Source organism: Hibiscus syriacus, unplaced genomic scaffold (assembly GCF_006381635.1).
Source record: "Hibiscus syriacus cultivar Baekdansim isolate YM2019G1 unplaced genomic scaffold, ASM638163v2 tig00110607_pilon, whole genome shotgun sequence".
Taxonomy (NCBI): Eukaryota; Viridiplantae; Streptophyta; class Magnoliopsida; order Malvales; family Malvaceae; genus Hibiscus; species Hibiscus syriacus.
In genome coordinates, this window is record NW_024062799.1 from 184,053 (window position 1) to 204,234 (window position 20,182).

The 20,182-nt window shown below is 32.2% G+C and overlaps 1 protein-coding gene and 1 pseudogene across 1 annotated transcript; both read right to left on the reverse strand.

Annotated features, from left to right (window-relative positions):
* Positions 1-1,824: 1,824 nt before the first annotated feature.
* Positions 1,825-2,321, reverse strand: LOC120135289 (monothiol glutaredoxin-S9-like). The gene has a single exon (XM_039151574.1). It carries the CDS (start codon positions 2,159-2,161, stop codon positions 1,853-1,855), a length of 309 nt encoding a protein of 102 aa, XP_039007505.1. The 5' UTR covers positions 2,162-2,321; the 3' UTR covers positions 1,825-1,852.
* A 1,150-nt stretch (positions 2,322-3,471) lies between these two features.
* Positions 3,472-19,319, reverse strand: LOC120135369 (annotated as a pseudogene).
* Positions 19,320-20,182: the final 863 nt, after the last annotated feature.

A 20,182-nucleotide genomic window follows, 5' to 3' on the forward strand; every position in this document is an offset into this window, starting at 1 on the left:
TTGAGATCTGGGACAAATTAGGATTATATCAGGAGACAAACTTTATATTTAACAATTTATATTATAATTTAAGATATAAAATTTTAAAGTTTTAAAGAAAAATTAAATCATTAATAAAAAATAAATAAATTATATAAACATTTAAAAATTTTATAATATGGTTTCGTGCCCCACACCCGCTCCCCTGATCAAACCATGACTGGGGTGGAGTTTTATATCATTGATATCAACATGACAACTAGTTGTCTAGCTTTGCGGAACCAAAGGCAACAAAAAGATATAGAATTTGATACCTTTCTTTATCTAAGATTAAAGTTTAAAGAATCAATAATTAAAAAACTTAAACTCCATCCACTTTCCCTTTCTTTCAACCTAATTTTCGCTTAATATTTTTTGTATCGTGTTTTTTATAATTTTTGTTTAGTCGGTGACATCCAGTGGCGGAAGATAAAGAAGACTAGAGGGGACTATGACCGCCCTAAATTTTATAAATTTTAAAAAATAAAATTTAGGCCTTAAAATTTTAAAATATTTAATATGGTCCCCATAAAATTTTTAGAAATCTATATTGAATTTTATTTTATTTTTTGAATATTTTTAATTAAATCTCAACCATAATTTTTAAAAATTCTAATTAAGCCTTTTAAAATTTCAAAATTTTAATTATATTATACTCCATTTTTAAAAAAATTGTAAATTGTTCTCTTCAAAACTTTTTAAAAAGTTTAAACTTCTATTTTTTAAAAAAATTTAAGTTAGTCCCCTCAAACTTAGTCCCCTCAAACTATATCACCAAGTTATGTCACTGGTGAAATCACTAATCTTAAAGTTGGTTACCGACCGTTGGTGACTATTAGTTCTATTGTTTTTTATATTATGTATTTTTTTTTCTTGAGTTTTTTTAATTTTAAATAAGAATCTCTCTCCTTGGACACTTTTTTTCTCTGCTATTGTGGCTTGGACACTTTTTTTCTCTGCTATTGTGGTGCGATCCTTATATATTTTGATATGTTTTTCGCATAATTTTGGGGTCGTTTTGGTTTTTGTACAAAAACTATCACTGCATTTATTTTTTGATTGGTTTGTTGGTCGTCATGTACAGTCAGATCATCTCTTTTGGTAAAAGTTTGTTTACCGATGTAATCAGAATTGTGTAGTGAAATAGCCTGTTATACTATTTGGTTCGCTCACCCTCCTTTATCACTTCGTAAAACGTCTCATTCGATGGAGACAAGGATTTTTTATGAAGGATATTTGGTTTTGATGTTGGTCGTCCTTCTTAATGAAATGTTTTATTTTTCTTCGTATTTTAGTGACTATTATCTCTATATTTCAATGTGTTGTAATTTTGATTCTTTTTATTATTAATGAAATTAAGTTGCCATTGTTAAAAAAAAGTTAAAAAGAAGTTAAAAAGAATCAAAAGGAATGATAGTATACTCAGTGATAAAAAATTATTGTTTTGAAAATTTTGAGTTTAAATAATTATGTTTATGATTTATATATATATATATCAGTAAAATAAGAAATTTTAAGTAAATATTATTTCATAATCATTCCCAGCTTATTAAAAAAATTAAAGAAGTAAAGGTTGCCGACCCTTTTTAGCTGTTCGTAGGATGCGTATAAATTGAAAATGGGGAATTTTAGCCTTTATCACGCATTTTGAGACATCTCCCACATCAGTGGACGTGGAGCATTAACTTAAAAATGCCTTGCATATAAAGTCGACTTCACTAATTTAAGAATAGAAAAACATATTGCAAGCTAATTGAAAGCTACACTTACAAGGCATAGAAACCTACACACACAGCACTTTGACACAATTTTATTCATATTTTTTTCAGTGTGCTTAGTTTGAGATAGACTGATAGGGCCTGACCAAAGGTATAAGCCCTCCACTTAGATGGAGGGACATGACTTCATTGGTGGAACCCACCAGTTTTCCGCCGATGAAGACGGCCGGAAGCGGAGCGTTACACCCCAACCTCATGACCGCCCTCTCCATTTCCCTGCCTTCCGGGTCTTGGTCGAGCTCGTGGACTGTCGGTGTTACCCCGATCTCTTGGAATAGAATCTTGAGAGCATAACACAGGCAACATGAACTCTTGCTGAATATCACTAAACCATTCTCCGAGACCAACCTCATCACCTTTTCCATGTTGGAAAATCCTGATTCACACAATGCTAATTTGCTTAAAGAAAATGTTTCTAGTTGAAGTCCCCTGGTTACCTGACAATTTCCTGTTATCGATATCGGAGTGCAGTGGATACAATGGTGGTGGGAGGAGGAGGCGGAGTGGGGGATGAGAGAAAATTGTTCAAAGCATGAGGTTGCTGGAAAATTAAGCTCCATGCTAGAGTATTTATAGGGACAAGACTCGTTATTTTCAACTAGGAGTGAACAAAACTCGACTCAACTTGAAAGATCAATTTTTTCGACTCAACTCGAATTGACTTCCAGTTGTAGTTTCATAAACTCGACTCGAAAAAATTTTAAGTTCAAATCGAGTTGTAAAATACAACTCGAATAACTCAAAGATTTAGAAATTAATGGATTGGTTTTCAAGTTTAAATTTAGAGTCTTGACTCTATATGATATATGTATATCACATATGAAAAAATATGTATATATTGTATATGATTATAAAAAATCATTTAAATTGGAATCAAATAATAACATAATATTATAAATATTTACATTTAAATTTAAACATAAATTAAATAATTTGACTAGACTCGACTCAAAAAAATTTCAAATCAACTCTGAGTTGTAAAATAAGATTCTTCAACTAGAATAACTCAAAAAAAAAGTACGACTAGATCGAACGCTGAAGCCAATTCAACAAAAGGAAACGTGCTTTACCTGGATGCTAAAACCAATTAAATTACTTTATAGGATTGGGACTACTTATTTTCATGGGGGCTCAATGCAACACTTTTGGGCCTTCGGTGCTTCTTTCTTTCTATTTTGCGCCCACCAACTTGCATGATTCTTCCCCACATGCATTTAGGCTCACTTTCCCTTCATGCATTATATATATATATATAGCACCATCACATGCGCTAGTGAGCCTCGAAACACACGTGGGCAATGAGAACAACTCTTCCTTCATCGATTTGGGACAGGATTCTCCATTCTCATTGCTATCTCTTACTGCAAAAGAATATAAGTAATCGGCTTTAATAATATTAATGATTCTTCATTACCAGAAACAACAGTCAACCGCATTTCTGCTTCGTGGAAACTTTATTCCCTTCTATTCTATTCTCGAGTGGGATCGATCATAAGTTTTATTTAAGGCCATGCCTTTATGTTTGTTTCCGATAGAAAAGAATCCTACGAAGTCAAATGCTTCATCACTTATCATCATTCTCTGTTTAATTAATAGGTTTAGGTTATTCTCATGAAGTTCTTGTTATTTCATACACTATATTGAAGGAACTCAACAAAAAAGAAGCAAAGCCAATGGAGTAGGCAATAAAGTTGTTTCCTTTTTATTTAGTTTTTACATGGTTATTGCTAGAACCATAAGGCCTTTGCATTTATGAGCATTTGTTTGAGTGATCCATCTACATGAAGCGATATGACATCTTTCGCTGAACCTACGAATCTTCCACCGATGAACACAGCTGGGACGAGGGATCACACCCAAGCCCTCGTAGAGCCCACTTCATTTCTCGCTCACTAGGATGGTGGTCGAACTCATGGATCGCCGGGCTAGCACCGAGCTCGTAAAATAGTGTCTTGATGCTATAACACATGTAACAAGAGCTCTTTGTGAATATCACAGCAGCCTTCTTGGATGCCAAATCTCTTACCTTGTCCTGTACCTCAAGCCAAATATTAAGAAAGATGAAACAGGGAAATAAGTGAGCAGGCTTATGTGTGTGCGCTGAGGCATAGCTCTGGTGGAGTTTGAGATTGCATCATGTCTTATTTATAAGGCTTGTGAGAAAGGGGCCATCAATGACTAAAATCTGATATGTTATTATGCTTCTCATGCAACTACATCATAACCAGCTTATATAGCAGCTATGGCTTTAAGCTTACTCAATCTCTTAACTTCCTATAACAACATTCATAACAGAATCCAAAACAATCATAACAACTCACACGAACTCACACCACACTCAATGCACACATTAGTAGTGCATGTTCTAGAATCCACTGCATATTCTAGAATGCATATTCCAATATTCTCCCTACTCTTTTCCTTCTTCTTGAGCAAATGAGAAAACGAACACTTGGATCGGAAATGTCGATGCTTCCTTCCGTTCGACTTGAATCGGAAGTGTCGATACTTTCTTCCGTTCAACTTGAATCGGAAGTGTCGATGCTTCCTTCCGTTCGATTTGAATCGAAAGTGTCGATGCTTCATTCCGTTCGATTTGAATCGGAAGTGACGATACTTCCTTCCGTTCGATTTGAATCGTCGGTGCACCTTGAAGGCTGAACGTGCTCGACACACACATGAATCCTCATCCTAATACTCATGTTTCCCACCTACTTGTTGACTTCAACACCGATGACGCGTTTCGTGACATTCCAAACCCGACCAGTGCTGCCGTGGTAAAACTTATGGGGCATACCCTTATGAACGGCGCCGTTTCCCTTGACGTCGACATAGTCGCCGATCTTGTAAGTCTTGAGATAAGTGGACAAGGGAATGTAATCCTTCTTTCTGAAGGGTCTGGAGAATGAATCCTTTGTTTCAGAGCGGGCACCATGACCGGCTGCATTTCCATGAAGTAGAAGGAACCTCTTTCATCTAAAAGAAACTCAATAGTTCCTACACCAATGTAACCAATAGAAGCTGCAGCAGCAACTGTTGCATCACCCATGGCCTCCCGTAACTCTGGTGTCAATGCTGGAGAAGGTGCCTCTTCTAGAAGTTTTTGATTTCGTCTCCGGATGTTGTAATCATGCTCACCCAAGTGAACAACATTACCATATTTATCTGCGAGAACCTGGAACTCAATATGCCTAGGGATGGCAAAAAAACCCAAACCCGACGGGGAAAATCGAAAACCGAATTAAACGGGGACGGGAAAAAATTGTTTATGCTAAACGGGGACGAAGACGGGGAAAAACCGTTTATGCTAAACGGAGACAGGTTTGGTAATCCCCGCCCCGATTACACGATTACCCGACCCGATAAATATTAAAAATAATTATTATATATATATAATATTAATAAATTTAATTTAAATTAAAAAAATATATGTAATATTTATATATTTAATTTAAATATATATATACCGACCTGATACCCGTTTAAATAATCGTTTATGCTAAACGGGGATACCCGTTTTCCCGCGGTTTTCTTCGATTACCCGATGGGGATCCCCCTTTAAATCCCCACGGTTTTTTAAGCGAGGACAGGTATGAGTTTTTTAATCGGGGACGGGGACACCAATACTCGGCCCGAATCCGGCCCGTTGCCATCCCTAAATATGCCTTGGATTCTGAATGTACTTCTCCAAATAAATTCCAGCATTTCCAAATGCAGCAACAGCTTCACTTTTGGCTTGTTGCAATAACTTCAAAAACTCATCAGGTTCTTTAGCAAGACGCATCAGAGGAAAATAAGAGGGTTGTAGAAAATTGGTGCATGCATCAAAGGAAAGTGGCAATCCAATGGAAGAAGCAACAATAGTTGAACTGATTTAGATCTACAAAAAAATGAAAATAACAGCAGCGGATGAAGAAAAACAAAGACGTCAGGATCTTTGGCGAATGATACCATATGAGAAAGGGGCCATCAATGACTAAAATCTGATATGTTATTATGCTTCTCATGCAACTACATCATAACCAGCTTATATAGCAACTATGACTTCAAGCTTACTCAATCTCTTAACTTCCTATAACAAAATTTATAACAAAATTCAAAACAATCATAACAACTCACACCACACTCAATGCACACATTAGCAGTGCATGTTCTAGAATGCAATGCATATTCTAGAATGCATATTCCAATAAGGCTTGGGGAGGGAGAGTTGGATACTGCATTAATTATTTAATGCAAATATATATATATATATATAAAGTAACATAAAAAGGAAAGAAGTTCCTTAAGATATTTGAACAATGTCAGATATATAATTAATAAGTTAACCTTTAAACAATGTCAACTATGAAATATAAAAGCACTTTCGGTACTGGTTGGTAACCATGGCAAGAGTAATAAATATAAAATATTAGGAATAATGAGACTTTAATGGGATCAAAAAAATAAAATATTAGTAATAATACATTAGATTGATTGTTTTTCTCAGTGTAGTCTATTCTGAATGCCAATGATGGGGACCAGAATAAGCTACTTTTCTCCTCGAGCCTGAGATATCGATATCATCTGCACATTGTTTAATCAGCATGACAGTAACACTGATAGTAACTGAGAAGACGCTAATTCTTAGCAAACTAGTCTTGTTTTCATGCATTATGGCATTTTAAGTTTAAATGATGGAATTAGTTGCAAGAGCAAGACATATTTTAAAACTGTCTTCTTTTGGAGTTTCATGCTACTTTTTTTTATAGGTTATAGTGGTGAAATTAGCTTGATGACGAGGGATAAATAAGAGTTTATCCAATTCATTGCAACTTTATACATTGGTCCCTTCGGTCCACATTTCAAAACTCATGTTTATATATATATATATTTCAATATACAGTTTATGTATGTCTATTTTAATATTAAATCTTACTAAACTTATAAAATATAAGTTATAAATAGAATCTCTAAACCTTAAAATAGACAAACTTGAAGTATCATGTAATTTTTCACATATATATAATGTTTTATTTGATATATGGATTGTGTCAAATTTAATTTATATGATATAATTATTTTAATTATACATTTTAAAATATAAAATCATATATCTTAAATAAAATTCCTAAACTTAAAATACACATATTTATATAATCTAAAGGGTAAACAACTTATAAATTAGATAATATTTTATTATGTATGAGAGAGAAAACAAAAATAGTTTAAGACGACAACAAATTTAAGAAAAGATAAATGTCATGAAGAAAGTTACGATTACTTTTATTGCAAAAGTGATGACTCATAGCCATATATCTCCTATATATGGGGAGGATTCCTTATATTAATGTAAAATTAAGTGAGTTTTGTATATTTTAATAAATTTTTTAATTAATACATTAATATTTAAATCTCAAATTCTATTTATAAATATCAAATTTTGTGTAAATTGAAAATATATGACAACTTAATTTATGTAATTATGTAAAAACTTTGTAACCATTAAATATATATTAATAAATATATAATTTTATGTCGATATGGTAGAGATATAAGATTGATTCAAATATTTAAATACATAATAAGTACAATGGTTATTGATAAATTTAATTATTAAAATATCAATCATAAAAAAAATATAGAGGTGTTCAAAATTCACTTAATTTTACCAAATAGATGAGATATATAAAATACTAAATTAAATATTAAAATCAAACTCTCACATATATATATATATATATATATATATATATATATATATATATATATATATATATATATATATATATAAATTCATTTTATCATCTTCAAGAATCCTTATTGCTACCATATGTATACATATATTAAAAAAATGGATTAAGCTTGTGTTGAAAGTGGGGAGGGGAGAATATTTTGAGACCTAACAATGTCCTAAAAAATTGGGGGATAAATAGAATTGACCTTGCAGATATGGCAAAGGCCAAATACTTGAGCAACACTTCGAATGAAAATAGGAGAGAATATAAGACAGGCTAGCTATCTGCTTGGTGCCTCCATAACCACCCGAATCTCCATTTTGGCATTAAATAGTATGCATCTTCTTCCACCTTTGTTCTACGTCATCTCTTCAGCTTTTTAACATGCAATAATCCATCTTTGTTTTTAGAATCTGCACGTGACACGGTCTCCTCGCCCACTTCAACCTCCGATTCTTGCGATCAACGGCCGATGTAGTTTACTCTCAAAGGTGGACACATGCTCATTGTAAAATTATTTCTTTATTTAATTGATTATATTCTCCTTAAATTTTTATTTGTTTATACATCAATGACTTTATACAAAAATTTTATATTATTAATATATGTGTGCTCACCGTAAAATAATATTTCTATGCACCAATCCCACTATACAAATGGATATTCATCACTAACATTCTTCTTTTAAGGAAAAACTAAAACTTCAACATCATGTAGTTATATAGATCATGATTACTCTATAATCAAATACGATGAGATTCAAATGATAAAAACTTATATTTATACATTAATCTCAACCTATATTCCTACACAAATGAAGTTTTAGTTTAACGATCAACTATAATTCAAATTCAAGTCTCACCTTATAAATTATATGTAAATTCTAGATGAATGTATATTAATTTGAAATTGAGTGGTTGAAAGAGATTTTACAATTTTGGAAGAGTATATTTTTTTTAAGAAACTAAGTAAAAAATATAAATTATGATAATACTTTTATTTTGATAAAAGAAATTTCACAAAAAAAAAATAGTTTATAACGAAGACATGAGGAGGAGGGTGGCAAATGTAGGGAGTTGAGAGAGTTGGAAATGTATATATCTGGTGGCGGATCGAGAAATATTTTTCAGGGTAGGTACATATGTATTAATAACAAAAAAATTCATATAGGGTAAGTACAAACAAAATTTCAGGGTGGACACCTTCAGTAAAATAAACAATTAACATAAAAAATTCAGGTTCCAGAGTATGTGCCCACCCTGAACAGTACAAATATCCTGATGGAAGCATAGGTGAGCACTCAATATACTTAATAATTCACACGATATATTAATATGAACTAAGATACAAATATAAACACTAACTTCGGCTAGTTTACAAACATCACTATAGCTTTGCTAAGCTTTACTCACTATCTCTCGTTTTTTTTTTCTTTCACTCATACATTCATTCAAAGCTTCAAAGTATATATATATATATATATATATATATGAATAGATAAACCACCTACATTTATCGCCATTTACTTCTCTTAATTGTTAAGTAATAATTTTTAAGTAATAAAGCATTAAGGATGTTGTCATTTCATCTTAACTTCTTTCAATTTAATTCTTCGGGTGGATATGTCCATATCTAAGCAATTCTTTTTTTTCCATAATAAAATTGTTACCTACCTTCTTATTAATTAAGAATTTCACAAGCTACTGCCACATGTTTCCTTGAGAATTCCAACTAACTTTAAGAAGCCTTCAAATGATGTCAGTTTCCTTTGATTTGTTGTTTGTTGTTCCCTTTCTTTCTTTTTAATTAACTTGTTTCTTAATTTCTTGTCAAGTATTTTGATGACATATAAAAATTTGGTTTGATTCTAACACTCCTACTCAAACCCGATTCTTTATTTCAAACTTTTCTTTGAGTCTGTGGAATACATCTCCTTTCAATGGCTTCGTAAAAATGTCTACTGATTAATTTTCAGTTCTGTAGTAGATTAATTCCACATTTTTGTTCTTTAGCTACTATCGTATAAAATGATACTTTGTATCGATTTGCTTGCTTTGACTATGGGAGACTGGATTCTTGGCAAGATATACTGTATAATTATTGTCAACATAAATTGTAGTTGGTTCTTCTTGTTCTAAGTTTAAGTCGATCAAAATATTCTTCAACCACATTGTTTGACAAGTGCACGTTGATGCAGCTATATACTCTGTTTCACACGTTGAAAAATCTATCGTTTGTTGCTTCTTTGAAGACCATGAAAATACTACAGATCCGAGATGAAATAGATATCCAAAAGTCCTTTTTCGATCATCCAAATCTCCCCATAATCACTATTAGAATAACCAACTAACCTTGTGTTTTCTGACTGTGTGTAGAATAAACTATGATATGTCGTACCTTTGAAATATCTCAAAATTCTCTTTGCTGCAATCCAATGGTCTTCTCTATGAATATGCTTACCAGTCCCCAATGTATGTTATGTCTTGTAATGTGATAGTCAGATACCTTAAACTTTCAACGATGTTTTTAAACAACGTTAAATTCACATGCTCTCTTATTGAATCAACACTTAATTCCATGTCTGATTCTGCTAGAGTGGATATTGACTTGTAATTTTCCATTATGAATTTACTAAAAAATTTGATCCACGCGTTTCTCTTGTGAAATGAATATTCCATCTTGAATTTTCTTCACCTCGACCCTAAGGAAGTATGACTTTTCACCAAAATTTTTCATTTCAAATTCTTGAAATCATTAAACAGACTTGAATTATTTCCCGTGAAAATCATGTCGTTCACATATAAGGACACGATCATGATATCATTTTCTTTATTTTTCTCTGTATATAAAGCATGCTTGTATGGACTATTCATGAACCTATTTCTCTGAAAGTATTCATATATTATCATGTTTCACGCTTTTAGAGCTTGCTTTAATCTATATAGAGCTTTCTTTAATCGATAAACTTTATCTTCATGATTTTTTTAGTATATTCATGTGGTTACTCGATATAAACTTCTTCTTCTAGGTAGCCATTTAAAAATGTTGGCTTCACATCTATATGATAAATCTTCTATTTGTTTTATATTGTTACTGTTGTGAGAAGTCTGATAGTCTTGATCACTTCCAGTAGAGCAAATACTTCATCATAGTTTATTCCTTGACTTTGTTTATATCCTTTGATAACTAGTCTCGCCTTGTATTTCTCAACTTTATCTTCTTTGTTGGTATTCATCTTATAAACCCCCTTAACTCTCATTGGGTAGTGACCTTCTGGTCATTTTGTTAGCTCTTAGGTATCATTTCTTTTTATTATTGTAGTTTATTCATCCATAACATTCTTCCATTTATCATCTTCAATTGCTTCTTCATATGTTATAATATCACTATTTGCAAGTAAGTAGATAAGTGAAACATTTTGTAATTCATAACCATTATACCTTTCTAGTATTCTTCTCTCTCTCGTAGATCTTCGAACTTTAGTGAGAGGTGCTTCAAAATTTTCTAGTCTGTTGCTACCACCACTAGTGGTGCTTGATGATGGTGGTGCATTTTGTTGAGGACCTTGACCATCATCTTGTTCATCTTGATTAATAAGATCATCATCAACTTTATCTTCATTAAAAAATAGTTCTTCAAACTTATTTTCTTTCATGCTCTATCTCTAGTATTCTATTTCATCGAACTCAACATCTTTTGAAATTATTACCTTATTTGTGAGAGGATTATAAACCAGGTAAGTTTTGCTTCTTTCATAATAACAAATAAAAATACATTTCTCTCCTCTATCATCAAATTTTTGTTTGTTTGTTTAGGAACATGTGTGTATGCGATGTACTCAAAAATCTTGAGGAGTCCAACTCCCGTTTTCTGACCGCTTCATACTTCATTTGGAGTCATGTACTTTACACTATTTGTTAGACATCAGTTCAATAGGTAAAATGCATAACGAACAGCTTCAACCCATAAATTTCTCTATAGGTGCTAAACTTTTATCATGCTCCTCGCAATGTCAAGAATTGTATGATTATTTCTTTCTGCAATCCCATTTTGTTGAGGCATATATTTATCTTTCAGTTGATGGATGATGCCACACTCTTTAACGAAGTCTTCAAATAAATTTGATGTATACTCACATCTTCTATCTGATTTGAGTGTTTTCAAATATTGATCGATTTTGTTTTCTGCCATTGCTTTGAATTCTTTGAATTTCTCTAATGCTTTTGATTTTTCTTTGAAAATATAACTCAACCTCTTTTCTCTAAAATCATCAATAAAAGTTAGACAGTACCTATTTCCACCAAGTAATGGTATGTCAAAAGGATTGACCATGTTAGTGTGTACTATCTCCAACAGTCTTCGAGCTCACCAAGATCTGTTAACTTTAAAACTTTGTATGTTTTACTTTACTTAAATGTAGACCTCGTATAGTTGATTTTGAGGGTTGATCACTAACATTCCTTTTACCGTATTTGCTTTCAATAACAACTTCAAGCCCAAAAATCTAAGATGTACATATCATAGATGCCACAACCATGAATCATCTTTGAGTGATGTCTTCATGCACTTGAATTCTTTTAACTTGATGTCTATGATAAAGACACAAGTTTGAGTCATATCAACTTTGCAATTAATTCTATATCTCTATTTTTTATAACAAGGGAATAATTATTCATGTCCACTTTGCATCATTTCTCTAGAAGTTAACCAAGGCTGATGATGTTGCTTTTCAATGCTAGTTCATAATAAACATATGAGATGTACTTCTTTTCACCATTATTTTGTGAAATCATGACTTCTCCTTTGCTTTTGAATCCTGTGTGTGAGTTGTCTCCAAATGTTACTCGACTATGGACAATTTCATCCAATTTCATAAGCAATTCCTTTTGGCCACGTATGGTTGCTGGAAAAATTATTGAGATACCAAATGTTTTTCTTGGAATTTTTATTTTCTTTGTAAGTGAAGAATACATGAGATTTTTCATCTTTTTCTTCTTCAACTGCTGTTACATTATTTTTTTTCTTCTTGTTTCGGAGTTGATCTACACTCATAACTTAAATGACCATACTTGTTGTATTTATAACATTTTACATGTGATCTATTTCCCTGTCTCATCCTCGACCTCTAAATCCTCGTCCACGTGTCATATGATCAACCATCGCGTCCATGTGTTCCTCGCTTGTCTATGAATCTTCCACGATAACCACTTCATTTCCTTTACCTCGTGTGTAGCTACTACTGGCTTCACTTTCGTTGATGTTCATCTTGCTTTGCAAAGCTTGCTCCAAAATTTCAAAATCTTCATTTTGCTTCATCTTGTGCTCATGGGCTTGGAGTGAACCCACAAACATGTCAATAAATATTTGGGATAAATCTTTTGATTTTTCAATTACTACAACCACGTACGTAGTTAAATTTTCGTGTCAACGATCACAAAAGCTTTTCCATTACTCTGACTTCATCGAGTGATTCACAATTTTTCTTCATTTCATTTACAACTGTTTTTTCACGACTAATATAAACATCGAAACTTTCTGTATTTTTCATTTTTAGAATTTTAAATTCAGTCATAAGTGATTTTAAACATACATTTTATTTTTTCAGCAACTTAAAGAGATTTTTGCAAAATCTCCCACGTCTGCTTTGTGGTCTTTGCATCTAATCCTTGAACAATAAAAAATAATATCCTTTTGTCTTTCTAACGATATTCCTTTAGTGCATTTTTCTCTTCATTGATAAAGGATGCTTTTGCTGCTACATTTTCAGGTTCGACATAACCTTCCTCAACAATATCCCAACAATCTTGAGAACCAAGTAAGGCTTTCATTTGGATACTCCAAATTCTATACTTCACCTTTGTCAACCTCTGGATTTGTAGTTGAATCATTTAGGTCATCTTCATTGTTTTGTAAACTTGAACCAAACTCTAATATCACTTGTTAGAAGCATAGGAGAGCACTCGATGTACTTAATAATTCACATGATAAATTAATGCGAACTAAGATACAAATATAAACATTAGCTTCGGCTAGTTTAAAAACACCACTATAGTTTTACTATGTTTTTCTCACTATCTCTTTTTTTTTTCTTTCACTTACACATTCATTCTAAGCTTCAAAGTACACACACATATATAGGAATACATAAACCGCCTAAATCTACCATCATTTACTTCTCTTAATTGTTAAGCAATAAAGTATTAAAGTTTTCATCGTTTCATCTTAATTGTTTCCAATTTAATATTACAGGTGGATATGTAACACCCCCAACCCGTACCCTACCCGGATACGAGTCCGAAGTGTCACATTAACTTTTCAAACATTTATTCGTATAAAATAGTGAGTAATTTAAAAACTTTTATAACATTTAACTTATTCAAAACGTTTACAAAATATATCAGAGTTCATACAATTTATATCTTTAGACTACATGCCAACTGCACTATATATACAGTACATATATTTTCTGATCTGACATTTGGTAAGGAGAACTGACCTATCTTGCTCCGCATTACTCTTTACTCTTCTCGAAACCTACGTGTGAAACAATCACACGCTAAGTCGAAGACTTAGTGAGGCATAAAAACTTATAATGCACTTTATAACATATATCAATACAGGCATGTTCTGTTCTATCATGTTATACCAAATTACATGCTTTCTTCGTATCATATAAAATCATATCAGATTAATTACAGTAAATACATACATACACATAACTCATCATTAACAGTTTATCATGTAATCACATACTTTTATGCTTAACCTTTTCAATCAAACACTATACACACACAACATCATATCATTTCTATAACATTTATTATACCACTAACATATATTTGTTCATATCTCTGGATTAGCCCATGTACATATGTGAGAACTATAGATATGTGGGTTTATGGAGGTTGTGCACTAATGCTGTCACCACAGCTCATATAAATGCACCGAAGTGCCACATAGAATTGCACCGTAGTGCCGCGTAGAATTGCACCGTAGTGCCATTTAATAATGTCCATAAGGACCACATATCATTCCTTAAGAATCATATACATATACTAGGGATCAAGTATGCGTCTCACCAGACTTCACACATGTTCCAAAGAATACATATATGTCCCGAAGGATCACAATGTCCCGAAGGACCACATATCATTCCTTAAGAATCATATACATATGCCAAGGATCAAGTATGTGTCTCACCAGACTTCACACATGTTCCAAAGAATACATATATGTCCCGAAGGACCACAATGTCCCGAATGACCACATATCATTCCTTAAGAATCATATACATATACTAGGGATCAAGTATGTGACTCACTAGACTTCACACATGTTCCAAAGGATACATATATATCCCGAAGGACCACATAGACCCTCGACTCTTGGCATGCCAACTATACCCCTAGCTCTCATGACACATAACATGGGCATTGTCATTTAACAGTTCACATTACTTGTCATTTCTCTTCTGTCACATACCATATGTATGTGTAACCATGTATTCCATATCATATCACATGTTCATATAATCTCATAGCTTCTTTCACATATTTCATATAGTCACTTGGCTTATTTCATTTCACATTGGGCATGTCTCATAGCATATATCACACATGCATATAATCATGTAACATATATAATAACCTATATCCATTTCATGTATCCATGCACATATCAAAATCATAAATCAAATAACATTGTATTATTACATACTTTGTTCCATAGCCATATATTTATATATCTTATACTTACCTAGTTTACTCTATTTCACACATAGTCACATAATCACGTAATATACTTACGCATAGATCATTTTCATACCTAAATCATATAACACCCAATTATTCCTCATAAAGTTATATATTATTCATATATATCATATTATCCTATAAGTAAATACTTACCTTATGGTTTGGTATCATCATTTATACTCAATTCCCTTCACTAATATATTATTCTCATATTACTCTATAGTCTAATCTTATTTAACTCATCACCTTTCTCATGTAGTCATATAAATCTATTATATAAATTCTTATAATTGATCACTTATACTATTAACATGTATGGCCACTTATCATATAACCTATTTCACATTCTCATGCAATCGTATAGACCATTCATATTAATTCCTATACTTATCACAATACATGTATTCACACAATCATTTAACACATATTGTAATATATATCACATATACCCAAATCAAACATATGCCTATGATCATAAATTAATGCATTATAATATAGGAAATAGTCTCGTCGCAAGTCTTATTTCCATTAAACATCATAAACTAACTTGTATGCACTCACCTGGCCTCACTAGTCCATTTCAATCTCTTATCTTCTATTTTTATCGATCTTACTTGTCAATGATTCCGGAACTCGTTTAGGCTCTGAATCTACATAATTATACATTTTAAGACAATTATTAGATACCTACACCTTGTAATCGGATACTAGGAACTTAAACGAACTTATTAAACCCATATTCACAATTTTCCTTTAGGGGGAATCGGTTCCCTCCTGTGGGGGTATCGGTTCCCCCATGACATTCTGGAAATTTTATTCGCTTGAAGGGGTATCGGTTCCCCTTGAATGGGTACCGATTCCCCTAGCCCAGAATTACATTTTTTGAATTCAAAAATTCCTTCATTTTCAGCTCCATACCTCATACTTCACTTCCATTAATATTCCTAACTTTCATACACATAATTAAACTCGTTTCTACTCCATAATCACTTCCTTAAACTCAAAATCCTATCTTTTTACATGATATTCAAGAATCATACTCAAATACCAACATGTTCTAACTTTAATTCTATCACCTTATACTTCTTAATTATCTTGATAACAAGTCAAATCCAACTTCAAATTCTTATTATGACCTCTAATCCAATATTTCATTCAATGGCTTCTAACCTTTAATCTCCTTTAAATTACAATTCTTTGAGTTTCTACAACTCTTTTTCCTTCTATAATCTTTCTTAAGGCTTCCATAATTAAAACCATGCTTGAATTTGAAGGATTAATCAAGAGAAATTAAACTCACCTTAGCTTGGCTCTTCACATTGAAGAAGAAATAAGAATCAAGAGTTATCTAGAAACTCTTGTTTCTTTCACTTGGATATTATAATACCCATTATCTATTATTTAATTATTACCTTTGCTCAATGACCCTTTTACCCTTTTAGTTCTCATTCACTTAATAATTCATCCTACCCAACATCTTTAATTAATTCCTTCACTTTTCGATTAATTGAATTTGATCACTGACATTTTAAAATGTTACACTTTAATCACTAACTCGGTATGGAGGATGTTACAGGATATGTCCATATCCAAGTAGTTCTTTTCTTGTTGTAATAAAATTGTTACCTACCTCTGTATCAATTAAGAATTTCAAAAGTTACTGCCACATGATTCCTTAATATTTCCAACCAACATTAAGAAGCCTTTAAATGATGTCAGTTGCCCTTTGATTTGTTGTTTTTTCTTGTATTTTTTTCTTCTTAATTAACTTTCTTTTTAATTTCTTGCCAAATATTTTGTTGATATATAAAAATCTAGTTTGATTTTAAACATCTACTGTTATAATTCAAACTTAATTTGGATGGAAAAAGTAAAAGTTTCATGAAATTTACGTAGTGGTGAAGATGGCCAATATGATCCAATAGCAAATTCTGAGATTGACAAAGTTAAATTATGGTAACTTGAGCATTCAAATGAAGACGCTACTTGGTTCCCAAGATTGTTGGGATATTATGGAAAAAGATTACGCCGAGCCTGAGAATGCAGTAGCAGAAACAACTATGTCAAATGAAGAGAAGACAGCACTGAAATAATCACATAAAAATGACTATAGGGAATTGTTTTTAATTTTTCAAGGAGTAGATGAATCTACATTTGAAAAAATTTCAGACGCGAAGACCGCAAAACAAGCATGGGAGATTTTACAAAAATCTCTTCTAGATGTCAAAAAAGAAAAAAAAGTATGTTTACAATCGCTTAGAGCTGAATTTGAAATTTTAAAAATGAAAAATACAGAAAGAATAGATGATTGTGTTAGTCGTGTAAAGAAATAGTAAATGAAATGAAAAGAAATAGAGAATCACTTAATGAAGACAGAGTAATGGGGAAAATTTTACGGTCATTGATACGAACATTTGATTATGTGGTAATGTAAATCAAAGAATTGAAATATTTGTCTCAAATTTTGATTGATGGGCTCGTAGGTTCACTCCAACCCTATGAGTAGAAGATGAAGAAAAATGAATATTATAAAAATTTAGAGCAAGCTTTGCATAGCAAGATAAATATCAATAAAAGAAAAACTAGCAACAGCCACAAACGAAGTAGAGAAAATCGTGGTGGTTATCGTGGAAAATATAGAGGTGCACTAGGAGTACATGGACGTGGTGGGAATTCATATGACACCACTTAAACAAATGAAAACAACTAGACATCAAGTCGTGGAAGAGGATTTAGAGGCTGAGGATTAGATCGAGGTCAATATCAATAAGGAAATAAATCTCATGTACAATTTTATAACTGCAAAAAGTTAGGTCATTTTAGTTACGAGTGTAGATCAACTCCCGAACAAGGAGAAAGAAATTATGTCGCAGCAGCTGAAGAAGATAATGTTAAAAAATCCCATGTTTTATTGACTCATAAAGAAAATAAAGAATTCAAGAAAAATATTTGATATCTCGAAATATGTGTCAGTAACCACATGTGTGGTCAAAATGAACAGTTTGGGAAGTTAGATGAAACTGTCCATGTATGAGTAACTTTTGGTGATGATTTGTATAAGAAGTCAAAGGCAAAGGCGAAGTTATGATCGTAGAAAAGAACAGTGAAAGAAATACACCTCAAATGTATGTTATGAACCGACTTTGAAAAGCAACATCATCAACCTTTGTCAACTCCTGTGAAAAGGATATGAAGTTCAGATGAAGAATCACTCACTTGCCATAAAAAATAAAGATATAGAATTAATCAATAAAGTTGATATGACTAAAAATCGTCTTTTTACCATTGACATCGAATCAAGAGAAGTCAAGTGCATGAAGACTGCAATCAAAGATGATTCATGGTTATGTCATTTGAGATATGGACATCTTGGTTTTTCGGGCCTGAAGTTGTTATCGAAAGTAAATATGGTGAAAATACCGCTAGAAATCAACCCTCCATATAAATTATGTGAGGCTTGCATTAAAGGGTAAGGAGTATGATAAAGGGTAAACATCTATCGAGAAATTTCTGGGCCGAAGCTATTCGATGTGAAATCTACTTGCTAAACAGATGTCTAATAAATCGTGTGAAGTATATGACACCAAATAAAGCATGGAGCAGTCATAAACCAGGGGTTGGACATCTCAAAATTTTTGGGAACATCACATATACACATGTTTCTGAGCAAATAAGAAAGAAGCTTGATGACAAATGAGAGAAATGTATTTTCATCGATTATGATAAAAGAAGCAAAGCTTACAGACTCTATAACCCTGTTACCAAGAAGGTAATAATTTCAAGAGATGTCGAGTTTGACGAGACAAAATACTAAAGATGGAGCAAAGAAGACAATAAAGTTGAAGGACTATTTTTTGATGAAGATAAAAATGATGTTGATCTTATCAATCAAGATGAACAAAATAATGATTAAGATAATAAAAAAATTCAACTACATCACCATCAACAATAAGCAATACTGGTAGTAATGGACAAGAAAGACCAGAAGTACCTCCCATAGAAGTTCGAAGATCTACGAGGGAGAAAAAATTCCAGAAAGGTACAACAATTACGAATTAAATAATGTTTCACTTTTCTACTTATTTGCAAACAATGATCCAATAACATATGAAGAAGCAATTAAAGATGAAAAATTGGAAAAATACAATAGTTGAAGAAATTGCATCGATATAAAGAAATGATACGTGAGAGCTAACAACCCGACCAGAAGGTCACAACCCAACTGGAGTCAAGTGAGTTTATAAGACAAAGACCAACAAAGAAGGTAAAGTGGAGTAATACAAAGCAAGATTAGTTGCCAAAGGCTACAAACAAAGGCAAGAGATAAACTATGATGAAGTATTTGCTCCAGTAGCTAGGATCAAGACTATTAGACTTCTCACAGTAGTAGCAACACAAAACAAATGGAAAATTTATCAGATAGATATGAAGTCAGCATTTTTGAATGGCTACTTGGAAGAAGAAGTTTATATCGAACAACCACATGTGTATACTAAAAAAGGGCATGAAGATAAATTTTACCGCTTAAAGAAAGCCTTGTATGGATTGAAGCAAGCTCCAATAGTGTGGAACACGAGAATAGATGAATACCTCCAGAGAAATAAGTTTATGAAGAGTCCATACGAGCATGCCTTATATACAAAGAAAAATGAAGATGATGATATTATGATCGTGTGCTTACATGTGGACGACATGATTTTCACCAGAAATAATCCATGTATGTTTAAAGATTTCAAGAAAGCTATGACTAAAGAATTTGAAATGACAAATATTGGTGAAATTTCATACTTCCTTGGAGTTGAGGTGAAGCATATACAAGATGGAATATTTGTTTCACAAAAGAAGCATGCAGAGAAATTTTTGAGTAAATTTAGAAGGGAAGATTACAAGTCGGTAGTTACTCCATCAGAACTGG